We start from the raw sequence: 20,332 nt of genomic DNA, 5'->3' as shown, positions 1-20,332 counted from the left end.
TTAAATCAATTGCAAACACACCTTGCTATTTCAACAACGAGAGCCCATGAGTAATAACCTTTTCTTCTTCAGCTGTGAATATTCCCTACCCTCTTGTGTCATCCCTGGAAGCCAATAATACATCCCTCTTCACTCTAGAAGCCCGAGACTGCTTTTACGCAATGTCAACAGTCAAGACGCCTGAAACAACAACAACTGAGAGGAGTCTCCTGCTTCAGCTTACACTTGGTGCAAAGAATTAGCCATTCTCAGTAATAGGAAAACGAAGACGAAGAAAGTATTCCTCTCCATAACTTTTTTTTTTTTTTTTTTTACAGTTGACTTCTTGTGTCACAAACAAGCTTTGCTTACCGCTGAATTCTGAGTAGAATGCCTAGTAATGCGGAGTACGCATGCGCAGAAGCCAAAATTCGCCGCTAAACCTGCAAATACGCTTGCCGTAAGCACAGAATTCCCTGCATTACGTAAGCGCCGATTCTGTGCTTACGGTAAGCAGAGCCATGAAATTGGCCCCAGGTCGTTTGGTTTTTGGACACAATTGGTAATCAAAAATAATTGCCAACATAAAAAGTTACTTTACAACATTACGTATTTATGTCAATAGTATAAAACATTGTGAGGAACGGCTCCCTCCAGAGTAACATAGTTTTCGGGAGAGGGGTAATTTCTCACTCAAATATTTAAATCTATTCCTTATTCAGGCATCTGAAAGCACACACATTTGTGCAACAAGGGTGTTTTTTCTATTATTATTCTTTTGCAACTTGATGACCAATTTAGTCAAAATTGAGTCAAAATAATACCATTTCTGGTGATGGCTCATAATTGTACAATGTCTTTTATAGAAAATGCTATTTGCAAAATAGCTGCTTGTGTTAGAGAAAAGGTTTAAGAACCGTGGCATCCAATGTTTTCATGGAAAATTTCTCTTCCACAACTACAAGTATTTTGAGAGCAATTAACTAGTACTTAGGACTTCAAGCAGATTATTTGTATTACTTTCTATATATATAGCTCTTCAAGCTGACATTTGGTCAATAAAATGACCCAAATCTGCTTACTACAGAATTTTCCACGGAACACACAGCCGCTGTGAATGCCTACGTAATGGAAAACTCGTAGATGAACAATAAGTTAATGGTTTTGTTTGGTCTAGCATGTCTAGTGGCAAGACATCTGCTCTAGCACTGCAAAAGCCTCGGGTTTGGAGTGATTTGCCTTTTCAAACAACTCAAGAAAGTAATGAGTATACAGTGCCTAATACACAGCGGTGTAGAAGGGTAAAAACAAAATGTAAAAACATGGAACAGAAATTGCAAGAATGATCCGACACTGCATGAATTGTACAACATGCTGTTAGTACAGAATTACTTAGTGTAGACCGTGGTGGCCAAAGGGTTCTCATGATTCCCTACTGACTTTGAATATATGTCATATAATTTACCTGTAGAAGTTTCAACTTTAGTCATCAAGTTTTTGAGAATTTTCTTTAAAATCACAGAGCAAAGTTTTCAGGAGAGTCGTGGTAATACGTTGTTAATGCTAAAAAACTTTGACAAATTATTTTGCGATATTTTGTTTTACTAGTTTCTCAAAAACTACAGCACCTCAGCAAGTAACTTTTTAAGGGAAGCTTTCTACCATCATTATCTTCAAACAATGTAAAGTTTAATGTCAATCTGTGAACATTGTGTTTTGTGTTCCACAAAAAGTACCCAAACCCTTGAAAACATTAAGTGCATTGGATTGAAATTCTGGTGGTTCATTGTAGCATCAGAAGACGGGAATGAATTCAGGTCATGCCAATAACGGGGAATGGTGTCCTTGAAAGCGTCACTTGCCCGTAATTGGATTCCAAATCCTGCTCATCTACAGTGAAAACTATTTGTAAATCAGGGGTGTTTTGCTATTATACCTGCCTCTTTGCATCACTGCTTGATCCAACCGGGTTTGAATCCCTGTAGTGTTGATAACAGCAAAAATGATGTGGCTTGTTCTTGGTGAACAGCTCTGCAAAGCTCAGATCTAAGGCTTAACAGAAAACCTATCGAAATTGTATTCAGCTGTTCTTTCTCACAGAAATCGTGCCCGATAAAACAAAACTTTGGACTTGACTTTTACACAAAGACCCTAGGTCTCAATATACAATATTGGTTTATGGTATTATAAGACTTGTCATCGATCAATAAAATATGGATTTGAAGTAAATTTACAAACAGTTTTTGGGCGCAAGTAGCAAAAACCGTGGGAGGGTGGCAGCTGTGCACACGAGAATTATCGACTTACCACACAGACAGATATATAAAACAAACGTTTACCAGTGTATAACTGGGTGGTCCCCAGCCTGGCTTTGTATGCGTATAGCCCTGTCACTTGTTGATAAACAAAACAAGCGCTGGTTGCCATGGACAGCCGAATATTAGCAAAACACTCAACCCTGTTAACGCATGATGTGACCAAAATCAACATTTTCTGCAAACTTTTAACAAAATAAATGACTCTCATGATTGGTTGCTTACTAACTAGGCCATCTGTTGTTGTTTTGCATTTATAGCTTTCCATAGTTTTCCAATCTCAGTTGGCAAAATATCGGACTGTGACATTGCAATAGAAAGGTCTGTAGCTACTATATACTTCTAATAGATGTTAACATCTATTAAATCAATGCAGTACCCGCTGCTAAAACATAGAATACGAACAGCCTCTAGCTACCAGGCAATCTCTGTGGTCTAGTTGGTATGACACTGCTTTAGAATTACAAAGGTTGTGGGTTCGAACCCCATCCGAGTGATACGCCTGTGATTTTTTTCTCAGAGCTGGGGTAAGTACTGAGTATACAGTGCTTACACACATCTCTGAATATTATACTTTAAATGAATACTATACTTCTATACACAAACACTCACCTTCCATCCTGGTGGGCAGGGAACCAACTGGAGGCAGGGGACCGGTGGGAGAATGGGATGATTTCCGGGCCTGGGTGAACATTGGTGATAGGTTATCATACGCTGTGTACTGCAATAGCCCCTCCAAAAGCCAGAAGCAATCTAGAAAAGGGTTAAAGGTCAAAGTTTGCAACATAATGTCAGAGTCTAAGATCAGCCACATAAGATTTGTCACTAATTGTACCCAATCTTTCAAAATCCGACTGTGTGTTTTGTTTGATTCTGTTGTACCGACTGCACTGGGCTACAATGACTGTATGTACAATTGTCTAGTACCCATTGGGTATTAGCAATGTTTGATGTTATCTTTCCATAACCAGGGATGTGCCAGACTAATTCCCTTCCAGCCTCAGTTACAAGAAGAAAGTTATGTAAATTTGCCAGTACCCCCCCCCCCCACCACCATCTCAAGACCACTCATCCGTCATTCTTCATATGGTAACTATGTATCAAGGCAGTTGGAGTCACCATACAGTACAATACGCCCAGACTCTAGGCTGTGTTGATACAGCCCTAGAATGGGTACATTACTGGCTTGATCTGCCTTCCCATGAATGACCTCTTGACCTTGAGTCTGGTACCCCAACCCCCATTCCAAGATTACTCACCTGTCTTCATATGACTACTATCAAGGCAGTTGGAGTCACCATACAGTACAATCCGCCCAGACTCTAGGCTGTGTTGATACAGCCCTAGAATGGGTACATTACTGACTTGATCAGCCTTCCCATGAATGACCTCTTGACCCTGGTCCTGCAGGGTCTGATGAATCAAGAGGCCTCCTGAGGGGAACTTGATGATGCTACTCCCGGATGAGTAAGTAGCTGTAATGAAAGAGAGTTTAAAGAAAAAAATACATCAGTTGTTTTTTCTTCTACTGTGTGTATTTTAAATCAATAATCTTTCTCGTGTAATTTCTACCCGACAGCCTACTTTTAATAAAGACTGGGTAAATTCTTAAATGACATGTAGGACCCACGATACACTGGTGCCTGGGTCCTACAGAAGACTGATGCCAAGGGCCTAAATAACACTGGTACCTACGACCTGCAGAACACTTGTTTCTAGGGTCTGCAGAGCACTATAGGCCTACATGTAGGGCCTAAGGTTCTTGAGCCTTAGGCCTACAGAGCACCAGTGTCTAGAGCCTTCAGTACACTGGATCCTAGGGCCTACAGACCACTAGTGTCTAGAGCCTTCAGTACACTGGATCCTAGGGCCTACAGACCACTAGTGTCTAGAGCCTTCAGTACACTGGATCCTAGGGCCTACAGACCACTAGTGTCTAGAGCCTTCAGTACACTGGATCCTAGGGCCTACAGACCACTAGTGTCTAGAGCTTTCAGTACACTGGATCCTAGGGCCTACAGAGCACTAGTGTCTAGAGCCTTCAGTACACTGGATCCTAGGGCCTACAGACCCCTAGTGTCTAGAGCCTTCAGTACACTGGATCCTAGGGCCTACAGAGCACTGGTGTCTAGAGCCTTCAGTACACTGGATCCTAGGGCCTACAGAGCACTGGTGTCTAGAGCCTTCAGTACACTGGATCCTAGGGCCTACAGAGCACTGGTGCCGACAAGGCCTCTGGGAGCACTTAACACAGCCCTGTCACTGGGTACCATACCTCTATTTTCCGCAAGTTCAAAGTCTCCTTCAAAGACTCCGTCACCAAACGCCATCCCCCATGGAGATAGGAGGTCATTCAGGGCTGGAATGTTACTGCCACCAGTATCCGGCATCCACCATTGCCTGCAAACATCAAGGGGTCAATCAAAAAGGTCAAATATTCAAGTTTGTAAATGATCACTTTGATTAACAGGTATTTTTTTTTATAATTATACACATTTGACTGTAACATCCTAGCCCTGGCGGCCTTACACTTTCGTTTTGTACTACAGTGACATCCTGGACATCAGGGTACATTTCTGTGCAAGAAAGCACCAATTTCAACAGATTCACATTCCATGGCAGCATATGTTTTTCTGCGGTGGGTTTTGATCGTCATATATTCTTCACAAATCCGTCATTTTGATGAAATAATGCAGCTCCCAACGTTAAGGAATTCCCATTTTTGTTCGTACTCTCACAGTCTGCCGTGTGTACGCAAGACGCACGACGCGCAAATTTTGAATTGTGTTGTTAACGCTGTGCAGTCAGGATACGGTGACCAAGAATTAATGCGTCTAAGCTTGCATCATGCGTCTTGCACGCGAGTGTATACGCGTACGCACGACAACAGACAACACTGTGAGAAAACAATCGAAACAGGAATCTTTTAACGTTGGAAGCTGCATTATTTCACGAAAATAACGGATTTGTGAGGAAAATATGAGGACCAAACCCACCGCAGAAAAATGTATGCCGCCATGGAATGTGAATCTGTTGAAATTAGTGGCTTGTTGCAGGTAAGATTTAAGTTATGAAGCTGTGAAATTTTTCCGCCCCAGAAACGGGCCTCAATAGTTACGACTCTGTGTACAGAGAAAGAGTCCTATATAGGGCTAGTAACATCCATGTTTTTGTGTGGGACTCGGTCCACTAAAATCATCTATGATGAGGAATAACGGGTATGAGTACAGTCAACTTAAATCACCTAGCTATGGTAAGAAAAGGGTTAAGAATACTTTCAAGACAAGATGACCGATAAAACATTTGTTCCAAATGATAATTTGAAGGGTCTAGGTACTTTTTGTAGGACAAAAAACACAATGTCCACAGATTTACACTTAACTTACATAGTTGACATGGTTGAAGATAATGATAGTAGAAAGCTCCCCTGAAAATATTACTTGCTGATGTGCTGTAGTTTTCGAGAAATGAGTAAAACAATGTCATGAAAAAAAAATTCGTCTCAGTGTTCATAAGACGAAAATTATTTTAGCATAAATACACGTATTTTCATGACATTGTTTTACTCATTTCTCCAAAAACTACAGCACCTCAGCAGCTAATATTTTAAGGTACGCTTGCTGCTATCATTATCTTCAAACGGTGTAAGTTTAATGTAAATCTGTGGACCTTGTGATTTGTGTTACAAAAAGTACCCAAATCCTTTAAGCAAGTTCCAAGTTTACATTTCAAATTGTCTGATGCATTCATCTGATAACCCCCCCGCCCCAACATCCCAACAAATAAAGGAATTCTAAGTCTCTTAAGATGAAGATCAGAAGAGAAGATTAGGGTCAAGCGCTGGAGGTGTATTCAAGAACTTCAAAGGAGTTAAAGACACTGGACACTTTTGGTAATTGTCAAAGACCAGTATTCTCACTTAGTGTATCCCAACGTGTATGCATAAAAAAACAAATCTCTGAAAATTTGGGTTCAATTGGTCATCGAATTTGCACAAGAGTAATGAAAAAACACCCTTGTTGCACAAATGTGTGTGCTTTCAGATGCACAATAAGAGGCTTCAGCTGAGGTATTTAATTATTTGAGTGAGAAATTACTACTTTGCGTGAGAAAAAACTATTATGTGTTGGGCAAAAATATTAGATAACAAACTAAAGTAGGAATACCATAAGGAATGACAAAAAAATGAACGTAATAAAAATTCTGAAAAATTAAAAATTAACATCTAAAAAAATCCTAACACCAGGCCTGTTGTATATTGCAAGGCCTTTCTGCTCAGTCGTTACGCTTGTGTCCTTCTGTCATTCATAAATACCCAAGACAGTTTCGCTACTCCTATATAGATGCATTCATCAAATATCCACCACATGATATCATATTGCAACCTGGCAAAATAGTTTAGCCATCAATCAAAACCACAATGGATGATATTGATCAAACAGTAGGAGGGCTAAAGAACAATGCACCACAAAACAACTCATAAAGATTCAATAAAACTACTGTGTACCTTGTGTTTTCATCGTAGAATTTCACTTTCTTCATGACGGTCACGTTGTACCAGTCGGCAAAGATGATGACCGACAGGCCTTGGTCGATGTCTCGCTTCAGTTTCGTCACTTCCTCGGGGAAGAACTCCTCTTCTGGGTCCACTATAAGGAGCGTTCCTGGTGACAGAATATAGCGCACATATCCATCACTCAGTGACGCTCAATACACTTTAACATACAGTATTTTCCTGCAAGGTATGTGGGACTACGTTTGAATTAGGGATCAATTCCTTTTACATTGTACCATGTAACGGATTACAAGTAGCTGTGGTGCACGTACTGCCGATTTCAACCAGGAACACTGAGGCGAACTCCTTTTATTTACGTGTTATTTTATTATTAGTATTATTAGTATTATTATTATTTATTTGACGTGAACAAATACAAGTACATCAAAAAGCACAGCAAAAGTTAAACGATAACACAACGAACCAATCAAAATAATAATAATAATAATAATAATAATTTGGGGGGCTAATCGTCCTTACTCGCAGCTAGAGCTGAATTGCGAAGGACGCGGCTACAACGTGTTTGAGAAGCAGGCATGCAAGGGCGCATTCAGCTGCCAGCCACATCAACCCATTATGACCACGGAGCACAGCCAAGATCGAAAGTGTTTGATTTTTTCCTGAGGGAGGAAAACCGTATAGTCTGGAAAACCCTCGTGGCACAGCAGAGAACCAACGCACAACTCAACTCACATATGGCCCCGACCGGGAATCGATCCGGGGTCACCTTGGTGAGAGGCTAGCGCTTTACGCACAAGCCAACCGTGCCACCAGATAATAATGAATACAATAATTATTCAAGCAAAAAGCACACAATAAATATTTAAAAAACCTAGAACACAACACAATGGACCAACGGCTTTACGTCCCATATCTACTTTTCACTGCCAGCCTTACCATATTCTTTAGCATCGTAGCATGTAAACGGTGCTCCCAGGACCTCTACAAAGAATCCAGCTGTTCTTAGGTGTTCATACATGGCTTTAAAGTTTGTGTGCACATGGTCCCCATTCCTGCAAATAACCATAAGTAAAAGTTATTGCGGTCTCTCTACCCTATGAAGTGTGACAAGTAAATTTGCATTTTACAGTATGGCATTTTTAAAACTACTTTTGGTGAAGGTTTACTCATGTAAAGTGTAGAGCACTGAAAATTCTAGTAAACTTACTGAATCAAACAAACAATTTCTTTTTTAGTTTGCCTTAAAACCTACTAGCCTATATAAGGGGTTGTCGTTCAGTGTTTGTAGGTGAACTCATGGGAAGTGGGAAGTGTAGAGCACTGAATAAACCTAGTAAACTGTTTGAGTAAAACAATTATTTTCCTCTTCAATTTGCCTCAAAACCTACCAGTATAAGGGTTCATTATTCAGTGTTTGAAGGTTAACTCATGAAAAAGGTAGAGCACTAAAAAGTTCTGTTAAACTTTCTGATTAAAACAATGATTTTTCTCTTAAACTTGCCTTAAATGTCTAATGGGTCATTCTTCAGGGTTTGTAGACCAACTCATTGAAAATATCTAGTAATTAAAATAAAAAAATACTTGTTTTCCACTTAAATTTGGCTTAAAACCTACCAGTCTAAGGGGTCGTTCTTCATGCGTAGATTATCACGTGGGAAGTACCCGGGCGGGTAGCGTAGATTGTGGTATTGATCCCATAGGATGCGTTTGTTACGTGGGGGTGTGGGTACCACCTGAACCTTCACTGGTAGCTCGAGAACCGACCTCCTTGGCTTCTCCTCCCCATTCTACAAGGATATTAGTTGTAACAATAATAATAAGAGATGTTAAATTTGCATCGGGCTAAAGAATATTAATTTTGGTTTTTACCCATACACCGATGTGTGTTAGCACTGTATACTCAGTACTTTCCCGAGACCTGTGAAAAAATATCACAGCCATGTTACTCGGGTGGGATTTGAACCCACGACCCTTGCAATTCTAGAGCAGTGTCTTACCAACTAGACTACCGAGGTTGCCAGGTAGCTAGAGGCAGTTCGAATCCTATGTTTTGGCAGCGGGTACCGCAACGATATAAGATATGTTAAATTTGCATCGGGATGAAGAATATTAATTTTTGTTTTTACCCATACACCAATGTGTGTTAGCACTGTATACTCAGTACTTTCCAGAGTCCTATTAAAAAATATCACAGGCATGTTACTCGGGTGGGATTCGAACCCACAACCCTTGCAATTTTAGAGCAGTGTCTTACCAACTAGACTACCGTGGTTGCCCGGCGGCTAGAGGCAGTTCGAATTATAAGACCTAGTCCTTAAAATATCACCATATAATGTCTTACAAGGTGTTGTGGCGCAATATGCTGCCAATCAAACCAGGAAAACCGGGGCGAACCTCTTCTCTTTTCGATAAGTGCACTGGTTCTTATATATGCGTTACACAACACACATTATTGTCTTTGCCAAGTGGTTCGGCGCATCAAAATAAAGTTTTGGTGATCAATTCATCGGAGTGTGGGTTTACATTTCCGGTCATGACACTTGTGTCCTTGAGCATGATGCTTCACTATAACATCCTATCTTCACACAGGGCTATAAATGGGTACCTGTGAGGGTAGAGTTTGATATTATGAATGAAAAAGCCTTCAGATCACCACAGCAGCTCTGGGCTGTATTCTCCCCAGGGAGCTGAGAAAGATTCAAGGAATGTCATTTTGACCAATGGACCAAGGCACTAATGCAAGGCGCATTGCTATGGTTATTGTAAAATGCATTATTATTAAAGGAACACGTAGCCTTGGATCGATTGAGTGGGTCTTTGAAGAGCGTTTGTATTCATTGGTTATAAAATGCATATAATTAGATAGATGATTTAAAAGTAGAATACAATGATCCACATAAATTTGCCTCGAAATTGCTTGGTTTTCCTTTTACTTTGCGAACTAACACAGTCGGCCATTTCTGGGAGTCAAAAATTTGACTCCCATAAATGGCCGACCATGTTAGTCGGCGAGGTAAAAGGAAAACCACGCAATGATACTTGTGTGGATCATTATATTCTACTTTTAAAATATCTTTCTAATCAATATGCATTTTATAACAAATGGTTACAAACGCTATTCAAAGGCCAACTGGACCGATCCAAGGCCAGCAACGTGTTCCTTTAATATGGATGTGTTAATGACTTACGTCTGGTGGTGATTCTACCGTGAGAGTTATCTGCCCCTGGGCTATACCCTGCCATAATGTGGCACTGCTAGATACTGTAATGGACACTGCTAAGTACCCTGACCATGGCCATAGGATGGGAGAATACGACATCGCAACCTGTAATAACAAAAACAATCAGCAATGGATTAAAAAATTCTAAATTCGTACACCGTTCTACCGAGCAAAGATAAAAACACAGACAGGAGTTAAAAGATAACACTCTAAATTCATACATTGTTCTGTCATGCAAAAAGAAGAACATAGTCAGGAATTGAATAAGACTGTTCTAAATTCATACATCAGTATGCGTGCAAAGACAAAAACATAGCCAGGAACTGATTAAAACATTCCACATTTATACATTGTTCTGCCATGCAAAAACAAAAACACAGTCAGCAATTGAATAATAATAAGATAAATTCATACATCGCAACCTGCAAAAACACATGCAGGAATTGAATAATAACATTTTAAATTCATACTCTGTTATGCTATGCAGACTTTAACAAAAACAGTCAGCAATTGAGTGGGATTTAAACCAATGACATCCAGTTTATTGTGTGGACGCTCAACCAACTATCTAGCCCTATGTTGGCGGTCTCCCTATTTTATCACTATTTTTGCTTAGGGATGCCAGTCAGAAGTCACATCACTTACTAGAATACATTTCAAGTTAATGCAGACCACTGTTAGGTTGAAATATAATGGAATTACACATCACAAGTATTCCCAACAATTGACAATTGCTTTTTATTTCATGACGGCCTCTGCAGAGGAACCACTCACCTCGATGTAGTCTCCATTCTGTGGTGTAAATGGCTGCCACGTCGGTTTGTCAACCACCTGCCCTGTCACTCCCATGCCGTTCAATATGGTTATCTGTAACAAAACAAATGAATGACTTGACATAAGACTACCATCATGAAGCGGTCAGGGGTCGAAATTGCCACTAGCCCGCTAGCCCGGGACTACCGGATTTACAGCCGGGCTACTGATTTTTCCAGTTTGATAGCCAGACGGGCTAGTGGAAAAACAGTGCAAAAATCATCATTACAAACAACAAAGAACTGTGCATTGGTGTATTGTAAAGTTTGAGCCGTGACGCGAGACATAATGTGTCTTTCGGGCTACCAAAATCTCATCAGGGCTACTATAAAATCTTGGTTACTAGCCCTGCTGACTACCATGAAAATACACTTAATTTCGACCCCTGCGGTCACAAGCTACGTACATGTAGCATGGCAAAGGGAGAAACTATAAATAAAGAGTAAACTTGCAGGTACAGCCATGTGTAGAACTCTTTAGTGGGAGCGTTGGCTCTGAAAAGAGCTGTTGTGGTGTTTTTGTTTTGATTGTTACTCTCCTGAAGGCGAGCAGAGTATACTGTTTTAAAGGCAGTGGACACTTTTGGTAATTACTCAAAATAATTATTACCAAAAAACCTTTCTTGGTGACGAGTAATGTGGGGAGGTTGATAGTATAAAACATTGTGAGAAACGGCTCCCTCTGAAGTGCCATAGTTTCCGAGAAAGAAATAATTTTCCACGAATTTGATTTTGAGACCTCAAATTTAGAACTTGAGGTCTCGAAATCAACCATCTAAATGCACACAACTTCGGGTGACAAGGGTCTTTTTTTCTTTCATTATTATTTCGCAAGTTCGATGACCGATTGAGCTCAAATTTTCACAGGTTTGTTATTTTATGCATACATGTTGAGATACACCAACTGTGAAGGCTAGTCTTTGACATCAACTACCAATAGTGTCCACTGCCTTTAAAGAGCCATTTGAGACCTCGTTTTATTCCCACTGGACACTTTTGGTAATTGTTAAAGACCAGTCTTCTCACTTGGTGTATCTCAACGTATGCACAAAATAACAAACCTGTGAAAATTTGAACTCAATTAGTTTTGAGATAATAATGGAAGAAAAAACACCCTTGCCACACGAAGATATGTGCTTTCAGATGCTTGATTTCGGGACCTCAAATTCTAAGTCTGAGGTATCAGAATCAAATTCAAATATTTTAGTGGAAAATTACTTCTTTCTCAAAACTACGTTACTTCAGAGGGAGCCGTTTCTCACAATGTTTTATACTATCATCAGCTCTCCATTGCTTGTTACCAAGTAAGGTTTTATGCTAACAATTATTTTGAGTAATTACCAATAGTGTCCAGTGCCTTTAATATTAAACTCACATTAACAACAGTTGGCATAGCTCCATGATAGATCGGCTGGGTGCAGTATGGCCAGAAGTAGGGGCACTCTGTCAGGTCAATGTAGCTCGGACTCAAACTGAAAGGAGATTAAAGAATCATTTTGAATCGTTGACCATGGAGGCTTGTGTTACAACGACTAAAGCCTGGTTAATACTTCCTGCGAATGCGATCTGAGTTTTGATGTCACAGCCCTGATTTTCTCCTTGGTAAAGGTACGAGGAAACTGAAAATTTCTACTGGAGCATTTCAAGGGTACCAAGGCAATGACTAGGTGGCATGGAGGCAATTGCCTTCGTTGCCTCCGTGAAGTATCAGGCCTTGTGCATTGAGCACTAACGCATTACCCACAACTAATGATGAACACATGGATTTGAAAATCGCATCCCTGCTATCCTGAACAGGCACTAGATGTGGTTACCAGTCTAAATTTACTTATCATAGTGATTACCTTGCCTGAGGTTGGTAACTGCTCAGCACCTGATACGCTTTGACGAGATCCAGCTTGCCGTGACCCTGCTCAAACATGTTGGTGTCAGGCAGACGGCGTGCCGAGGCCATCAAAGCTTGCTTCATACTGGCCGGGTTTAAAACCCACTGGCGGTCCGCTATAGAACTGCAAATAATAATAAGAATAGTAGTAGTAATAAAACAGCAATTATATAGGACTAGGGAGCTCTGGATCACACATCCCTTGAGGATAGGGAGCTCTGGATCACACATCCCTTGAGGATAGGGAGCTCTGGATCACACATCCCTTGATGCACTTTTCAATTTAAAAAGGTTACATTTACAAAGATACATACTACAGACAAAAATAACAAAACAGTTGTACAAAGATTAAAAATGTAAAACATACAAATACATTATAGCCAATTATCCGACAGGTTTTCTCATTTGTACCCAGTAGACTCCCACCCCAACCCCGAGTATAAAACCAAAGCCCATGTGCGCCTTCTCAACAGGCGACACCATTGAGGTTCCATGCAGTGCTTTGTGTTACTCTCTCAACCCCACCCTGAGTATAAAACCAACGCCCAAGTGCTCCCTCTCAACAGGCGACACCACTGAGGTTCCATGCAGTGCTTTGTGTTACTCTCCCAACCCCACCCCGAGTATAAAACCAACGCCCAGGTGCTCCCTCTCAACAGGCGACACCACTGAGGTTCCATGCAGTGTTTTGTGTTATACTCTCAAACTGTACCCAATACCACACCTACGTACGTACCCAGCAGCCAATGGAGCCTGCTGTTGAAGGTGAACCCTTGAATGGAATTTTTTGATCAGAAACTGTGCTGTGTTGTGTTTGTTCAGCCACTTGGGTTCTAGAGTTTCCTTGGTTACACCTAACAACCCCCTAACTGCATTTATAACACCCCTTACAAATATTCTGCCTTTTCATTGGTTTAGAGCGCGTCACATAACATGTCTTAGTTTTACTAGAAACGGCTGCCGTGTGCTAGTCCAACGACTATCACACGGCATGCAGTACCTAGTTGTATTTTTTAACCACCTCGAACCCAATCAGTTGTGCATCTGTTTATCTGAAATGAGCAGACGGACGTTACGTGTACCGAGATGATAAATAGTCTGTAACCATTTCGGATTACATGACACTACATGCAGCACAGTAAAGTTAAGAAGAGTCGAACATGTATGTTGGTTTGATTTTTTGTAGCATTCAGGTCTGTAACTTACATGTAATAGTACAGTATTTAGAAATGTTTGGGGTGTTGACTGCTTTTACTCGTGCTATGGTTAACGCCAGAACGCTCCGGGGATCACCTCGGGAGTCATACATGTAGTTTTAACCATAGCACTCAAAGCAGTCAATATTTGTATACAAGCATCCCCTTGGTATAAAAACTACCAAGCCAATAACTCAATTCTACTAGGTCCAAGACAAAGTTCAGTGTGTACCTACAGATTTCTATGTGTACCCAGGAGACGCCCTGGGTATAACACCTACCTTGCCAATAACCCAACAGCACCTGCTACGACAGGTGAAGCCACTGAGGTTCCAGAAAGCGTCCTGCAGCCTTGGGTCATGCCTGATCCCCTGACAGCCGAGCCATATGTAACGATGTCTGGCTTGAGTCGACCGTAACCACCTGGTAACTCCTGACAAAAGAAAACACACCACATTTAGATGATGTAAACATAGAGATGCAATGTAACAGAAAAACAATCAAAACATATTACAGAGACATTCAAGATGTTATAGTTGCATCGGGAAATCTTTGCACGACCCACTGCTAAAATGTAGGATCCAAACTGCCTCTAGCTGCCGGGCATTCTCAGTGGTCCAGTGGTGAGATATCTGCTCCAGAATAACTAAAGCTGTGGGTTTAAATTCCTTGCAGGTAGTAGGCCTGTGAATTATTTCCCCACAGGAATCAGGAAATGTTTGTTTCTTTCAGAGAAATCGTCTACTATAACAAGGCCAGCGGCCACTTCCAGATGAGGTTTTCACTGATTGTGTCTGTTGACCCGAACCAACTGCCTACAGGGGCATGTTGCTACCTACTCCTGAGACTAAAACAGGGTAACCCACTTCACAGTCCACAACTTTTTGCGACACTCTTCATTTCTGAAGTGAACTCACCCATGTGGTCATACCACGAGAGGAAAACTTTGCGATGTTATCTTCAAAATTGATACCACCGACACCAATGACATCCATCTGATCAGCAGGGTTGTTTAACGTCCTAGACAAAAAAGGCAACGGTATTGTTAGACATCGCTGAAGTTCATGAAGTTGTTTTTATGCCTGAAGAAAACTAGAGCACGCTAGTCCAAATTTTTAGATACAACCCTTGAATAATCATAATTGCAACAAGGTCTTGATGGTCTATTTTTAATTATTTTGTCGGATCATTCCAATCTTGTCGAAGTCCAAACTATTTGGTGTGGAGTGGCTTTACTCACCCATATAGAGGTCCGTCATTTCCAATAGCTGAAACCATAATGACCTTGTTGGCAGTCAGCTCCCAAACCTGAGAATAAGAAAAAGGTTGTAAACAGCATTATTAAAACCCTTAAGCCCAGTTCATTCCGCCTGCGAATGCGAATCGCATTTTGACATCACAAATTTGCAATCAATAATTTGCATCAGCATCAGTTGACTTGTGCTCAACTCCTGCGAAAACCGAGCCGTGACGTCACAATTCGCAGAGTATACTGTTTGAAACATCAAGACCAAACCGGTACTTTTCAGGGCCAACCATTTATTATATTATTGTACCCGGAGTTTACTATTACTTATAATTTTTCTTTTTGTTATCCACACCATGCAAAGCTTCAAACATCACTTACTTCAAAATCGTTTTAAATTTTTAATAATAATAATAATATGAACACTTATAGTGCGCCGGTATCCACCACAAGTGATGCTCATGGCGCAAGGAAGAAACACAAAAATTAATGAAAAGCAGCTGTGGGTTTTGAGGGCCTCTTTGAACTTGTTGAAATTGTTGTGGGTTTGGGGAACAACCAGTAACAACGAAGTGGATGATCCAAGACATCTGGAAGGATTGTAACGGGTAATTAATTGACAATTATACTGAGGAGCAGAACCATGTAAAGAATGAAAAACAAGCATCTAGTTAATCTTTTCAAGTAACATATAATTCTTTACCTTGTCAACAAAGGGGTGGTCCATGAAGTCTGGTCCCCCGATGCTAAGATTCAAAACATTGATCTTCTTAAGGATTGCATAGTTGAAGGCATCAAGGAACCAGGAGGTGTAGGAGACCTAGAACAAACAAGAGTCAAAGACTTGTACGTTACCTGCTTTTCACTTTATTTGATTGATAAGGCACTTCAATTCATGAAGTATGAAAGACGAGAACTCGACATTCCTGCCATTAAAGGAACACATTGCCTTGGATCGGTCGAGTTGGTCTTTTAAAAGTGTTTGTAACCGTTTGTTATAAAAAGCATATGAGTAGAAAGATGTTGTAAAAGTAGAATACAATGATCTACACAAACATGCCTCGAAATTGCACGGTTTTCCTTTTACCTCGTCATCTAACAACAGTCGGCAACTTAAGGGAGTCAAATTTTTGAATCCCATAAATAGCCGACCGTGTTAGTTTGCACAGTAAAAGGAAAACCACGCAATTTCGAGGCAAACTTATGTGGATCATTGTATTCTACTTTTAAACCATACGCAACCATATGCATTTTATAAAAAACAGTTACACACGCTTTATTTAGACCAACTCGTCCGATCCAAGGCAACGTGTTCCTTTAAACCAATCTCACATGTAAAATCCTAATCTAGACACACTGATCAAGAGCTCAACGGAGTTGGTCTGTTCGAGGTAATTAATACTCTAACATATTAATGCCTATAAAAACTGACTTGGTCAGAAGCACTGCAGTTGTTGATAATATAAACTATTTTCAAAAACAAATTCCTTCGAGAAAAAAAAAACAAGTGTCTTAATTTCAATCTTCATTTTGCTATTCTCTCTTGAGAATCTATAAAGATTCACATTGATAAAATTTTGCGTGAATGTCCATAGATTCTTGCCGACAATTCTGCGCCTGATTGTGAGCAGCTCAAGAAGGGCATGGGTTTTTGACAGTTTGTGAAATTGAAGTTTTACACTAGTGGTTGGACTTTGTAGGATGTGGGGTTAGTTAAGATTGTATTAGTGCATAGCCACAATCATGGGTAGACATTTCTTTCATTTCCATTCTAGAAACAGTTTTAAAATCACTGATGTAGCAGTTATCTCAATGTTAATAAGATATTGTACGTTATCACACAAGCAAAAGTGGAATACGAAAAAATATAGGGCATCTGCGTCCCATATGGGACGCAGACGCGCTATATTATTTTTGTATTTCACGAGGGCGCGTGTGATAACGAATTTATCTCCCAGTCTCAAATTTCAGAGCGTTTTTTCCACGCGCGCAAAGTTTAGAAAGTTTTTTTTATTTTTGCACTGTCCCTATACGGAGAGTGACAAAATGACATTTCACAATACGCACTGTCAGACTGTGTAATAAAAACAGAGGAAGTAGGATATAAAACAAAGGTCTTAGCTTCTGATTGGTGGATTAGCGCGTACTCGAAGATAATAATTATTAATCGCTGTATCAATGAATAAAAAGTTCTTGAGTTTGTCAAATACAAGATCTACAAAGAGTTACTCAATATGTAGGTTGTTCATTTGGTGTCTTTGTAACAACAAGTGCGACCCTGATTGTGTCTGTACTCATTCAAATACATTGCAGAAATTTACATGCATACACAAATAACTTGAAATGAAATACCATATCTACATGTACCTGGCTGTTTGTGAACACTCTAAATATGTACAAGTTAGCGTCGGGGGCAAATCCCTTACAATCCATAGTACTGCTAATCACCCCCGCAACAAAAGTGCCATGACCCAGTCCATCATTCAGTTTCTTCTCATCTGTCCAATCGGTCCGCTCCATTACATTCTTGAAATGGGGGTGTTTTTCCTTTAGGCCAGTGTCAAAGACGGCTATATTGATGCCAGCTCCTGTTGTACAAATACAAAAAGGATGTTCTTTAAAATCATTACTAAGACAAAAGATTCATATTGGTGTGTAATCCTTTATAATATGGCCACGACACTGCACTTTTATTCATATTATTCCAAACAACAGCGTATGAGATTGAATGGTCAGACAGTAGGAGGGTTGACTGTGTATTGTATACATGTAGATGCATTCACACTCACTACATGATATCATATTGCAGTCTGGCATAGTTTATCTACCATTCAAAACCACAGTGGATGATATTGAACGGTCAGACAGTAGGAGGGTTGACATGTGATATCACACTGCAAGCTGGCATGGTATTGAATGGTTAGATTGTAGGAGTGTTAAGCTCATCTCCCCAAAACACTTTTTAAGCTGGTTCATGGTCACCACTCTCCTTCGTAACACTCTACCCGCTCCCTACGCTCACAACACAAACAACTCCTTCAAATTCCAAGATTCAACACACAATACTACGGAAACCTGTCATTCAGCAGAATTTGTCCCACTCTCTGGAACAATCTCCCACATCACACTCGTTCAATCACCTCTTTAAAAACATACAAAGTACCCTGAAAACCCACCTCTTCTCTATAACGCATTAATTCAGTCAACTGTACATAATTTATCAGGTTATTTATTTGAGTTATTTGTAAAGCGCTTCGAAATAAATCACTACATAAATCGAATACTATTATTACATTTGGTCCCCTATATGGGAAATTAACATGGGCTGGAGGAAGAGGATTCAAAAGAGGGCGCTATCAGAAGAAGTTTGTACACAGTTTGCCATATGGGGGACAGAATCTCCTGCCACAGTGAGCAGTAATAGAAACAAATTTGTATTTATGGACAGATTGTACACTTGCTTGCATCAAACTAACCTGTGAAACCCATATCCCATAGAACGTTTGCATCAAACTAACCTGTGAAACCCATATCCCATAGTACGTTTGCATCAAACTAACCTGTGAAACCCATATCCCATAGTACGTTTGCATCAAACTAACCTGTGAAACCCATATCCCATAGTACGTTTGCATCAAACTAACCTGTGAAACCCATATCCCATAGTACGTTTGCATCAAACTAACCTGTGAAACCCATATCCCATAGTACGTTTGCATCAAACTAACCTGTGAAACCCATATCCCATAGTACATTTGCATCAAACTAACCTGTGAAACCCATATCCCATAGTACGTTTGCATCAAACTAACCTGTGAAACCCATATCCCATAGAACGTTTGCATCAAACTAACCTGTGAAACCCATATCCCATAGTACGTTTGCATCAAACTAACCTGTGAAACCCATATCCCATAGAACGTTTGCTTCCATGATGTCTGTGATTTCCCTGGGTACTGCACGTAGTAACCGTCTGTTGCTATGGTGACCTGTTGACTGCCAGAGCGATGACCCCTGTGTCTTGTTTTTGTTTTAGAAAGAAAAAAAGATAGCGTCAGTCTTTCTTTACTCATTAGGCAGGAAATAAGGGTGGCCAATCCAACCTGATTTGATCTACTTTTAGCGTATTAATTTGTGGACAAAACTTTACAGAAAATGTTGAATTTTGTCAATTTTTTTTTTCTTCATACGACTGATTGTTTTGCTGACATTTGGCCAGCAATGGCAACCCATGCACTTTGTTTATCAACCATTATCTAAGGTCGAGCCACTCTACGTATGCGCCTTACCAAGCCCAGACTGGCTCTTCTCATTGGTCGAGAGGATTTCCACTTGGGTGCCCAGCACAAAGGATCGGTGGAGCTGTTACAGTCGTGTGTGTCGTCAGAATCATCTTCAGCTGTTCAGAAAACAAGAACATTAAACTGTAAAACCTATTTAACTATGGAAACTATTTTAGCTGGTAAAAAAGGAAGTAAATAAGTAGGCAACAAGGTCTTAGATGGCCACACAATGAATCCATTATCGCACTTTTTAAACAGCCATAAAGGCCCGGTCAACCAGGCCCTGGTTCTCGTTTTCATTCTTATTATCGAGGCCTGTGTTACCGGGCCTTTACAGACTGAGTCACCACTCTTTTGTCCAAATTCATAAACACCTTTTCATTAAAAGCATCCAAAAACCTTTTAAAGTAAACATAACATGAACATATTTCAAGAAATTCTGCTTGTGCCTGCCTGTTTTCATTGCATTGCTTACCAGCCTATATAGTCTCATGCACTTTACAGGGCGTTATAAACAAATAATTTCGCAATAAAGCAGAGCCATGAATTTTAGGTCCACTTTACTATTAAGAGTTCCTCGCTGAAGGCCGGTTTATAGTAGGTCGCGTGATGGAAGTCTTGACGCGCGATCATAAAAAGACACAGTTTTTAGACCTCAGTCTTAGGATCCTGCTTAGGATACTGTAAACCGGCCTTTACACAGCTAGCGCAGAAAATTTTACACTGACCCTATAAGCAACAAACAATGAACACAAGTTCAAAATTTCACAGTGAGCAAAGCCATGACATTTTGCCAATGTACTTCATGATACTAAAGAATTCTTTACTTCCACAGCTAGAATTACATAATAAAGCCTGGTTCATACTTCCTGCAAATGC

General features: G+C 40.2%; 1 protein-coding gene across 1 annotated transcript in view; it reads right to left on the bottom strand.

Moving 5' to 3' along the window:
- The window catches only part of LOC117289244 (membrane-bound transcription factor site-1 protease-like), a 49,365-nt gene that overhangs the window by 20,475 nt on the left and 8,558 nt on the right, over nt 1–20,332 (bottom strand). The window contains exons 5-21 of the mRNA XM_033770272.1: nt 19,460–19,569; nt 19,067–19,190; nt 17,538–17,758; nt 15,874–15,990; nt 15,165–15,232; nt 14,842–14,944; nt 14,206–14,357; nt 12,688–12,852; nt 12,219–12,315; nt 10,806–10,898; nt 9,999–10,136; nt 8,425–8,597; nt 7,747–7,862; nt 6,802–6,958; nt 4,570–4,694; nt 3,554–3,769; nt 2,907–3,047 (exon numbers count right to left, since the gene is read on the bottom strand). Coding sequence (XP_033626163.1) covers nt 2,907–3,047; nt 3,554–3,769; nt 4,570–4,694; nt 6,802–6,958; nt 7,747–7,862; nt 8,425–8,597; nt 9,999–10,136; nt 10,806–10,898; nt 12,219–12,315; nt 12,688–12,852; nt 14,206–14,357; nt 14,842–14,944; nt 15,165–15,232; nt 15,874–15,990; nt 17,538–17,758; nt 19,067–19,190; nt 19,460–19,569 — 2,316 coding nt within the window. The remainder of the gene's footprint in view (nt 1–2,906; nt 3,048–3,553; nt 3,770–4,569; nt 4,695–6,801; nt 6,959–7,746; nt 7,863–8,424; nt 8,598–9,998; nt 10,137–10,805; nt 10,899–12,218; nt 12,316–12,687; nt 12,853–14,205; nt 14,358–14,841; nt 14,945–15,164; nt 15,233–15,873; nt 15,991–17,537; nt 17,759–19,066; nt 19,191–19,459; nt 19,570–20,332) is intronic.

The sequence above is a fragment of the Asterias rubens genome, chromosome 4 (assembly GCF_902459465.1).
Source record: "Asterias rubens chromosome 4, eAstRub1.3, whole genome shotgun sequence".
Classification (NCBI taxonomy): domain Eukaryota; kingdom Metazoa; phylum Echinodermata; class Asteroidea; order Forcipulatida; family Asteriidae; genus Asterias; species Asterias rubens.
Note: the sequence above shows the minus strand (reverse complement) of the source record. Positions and strands in the feature narration are given on the sequence as shown.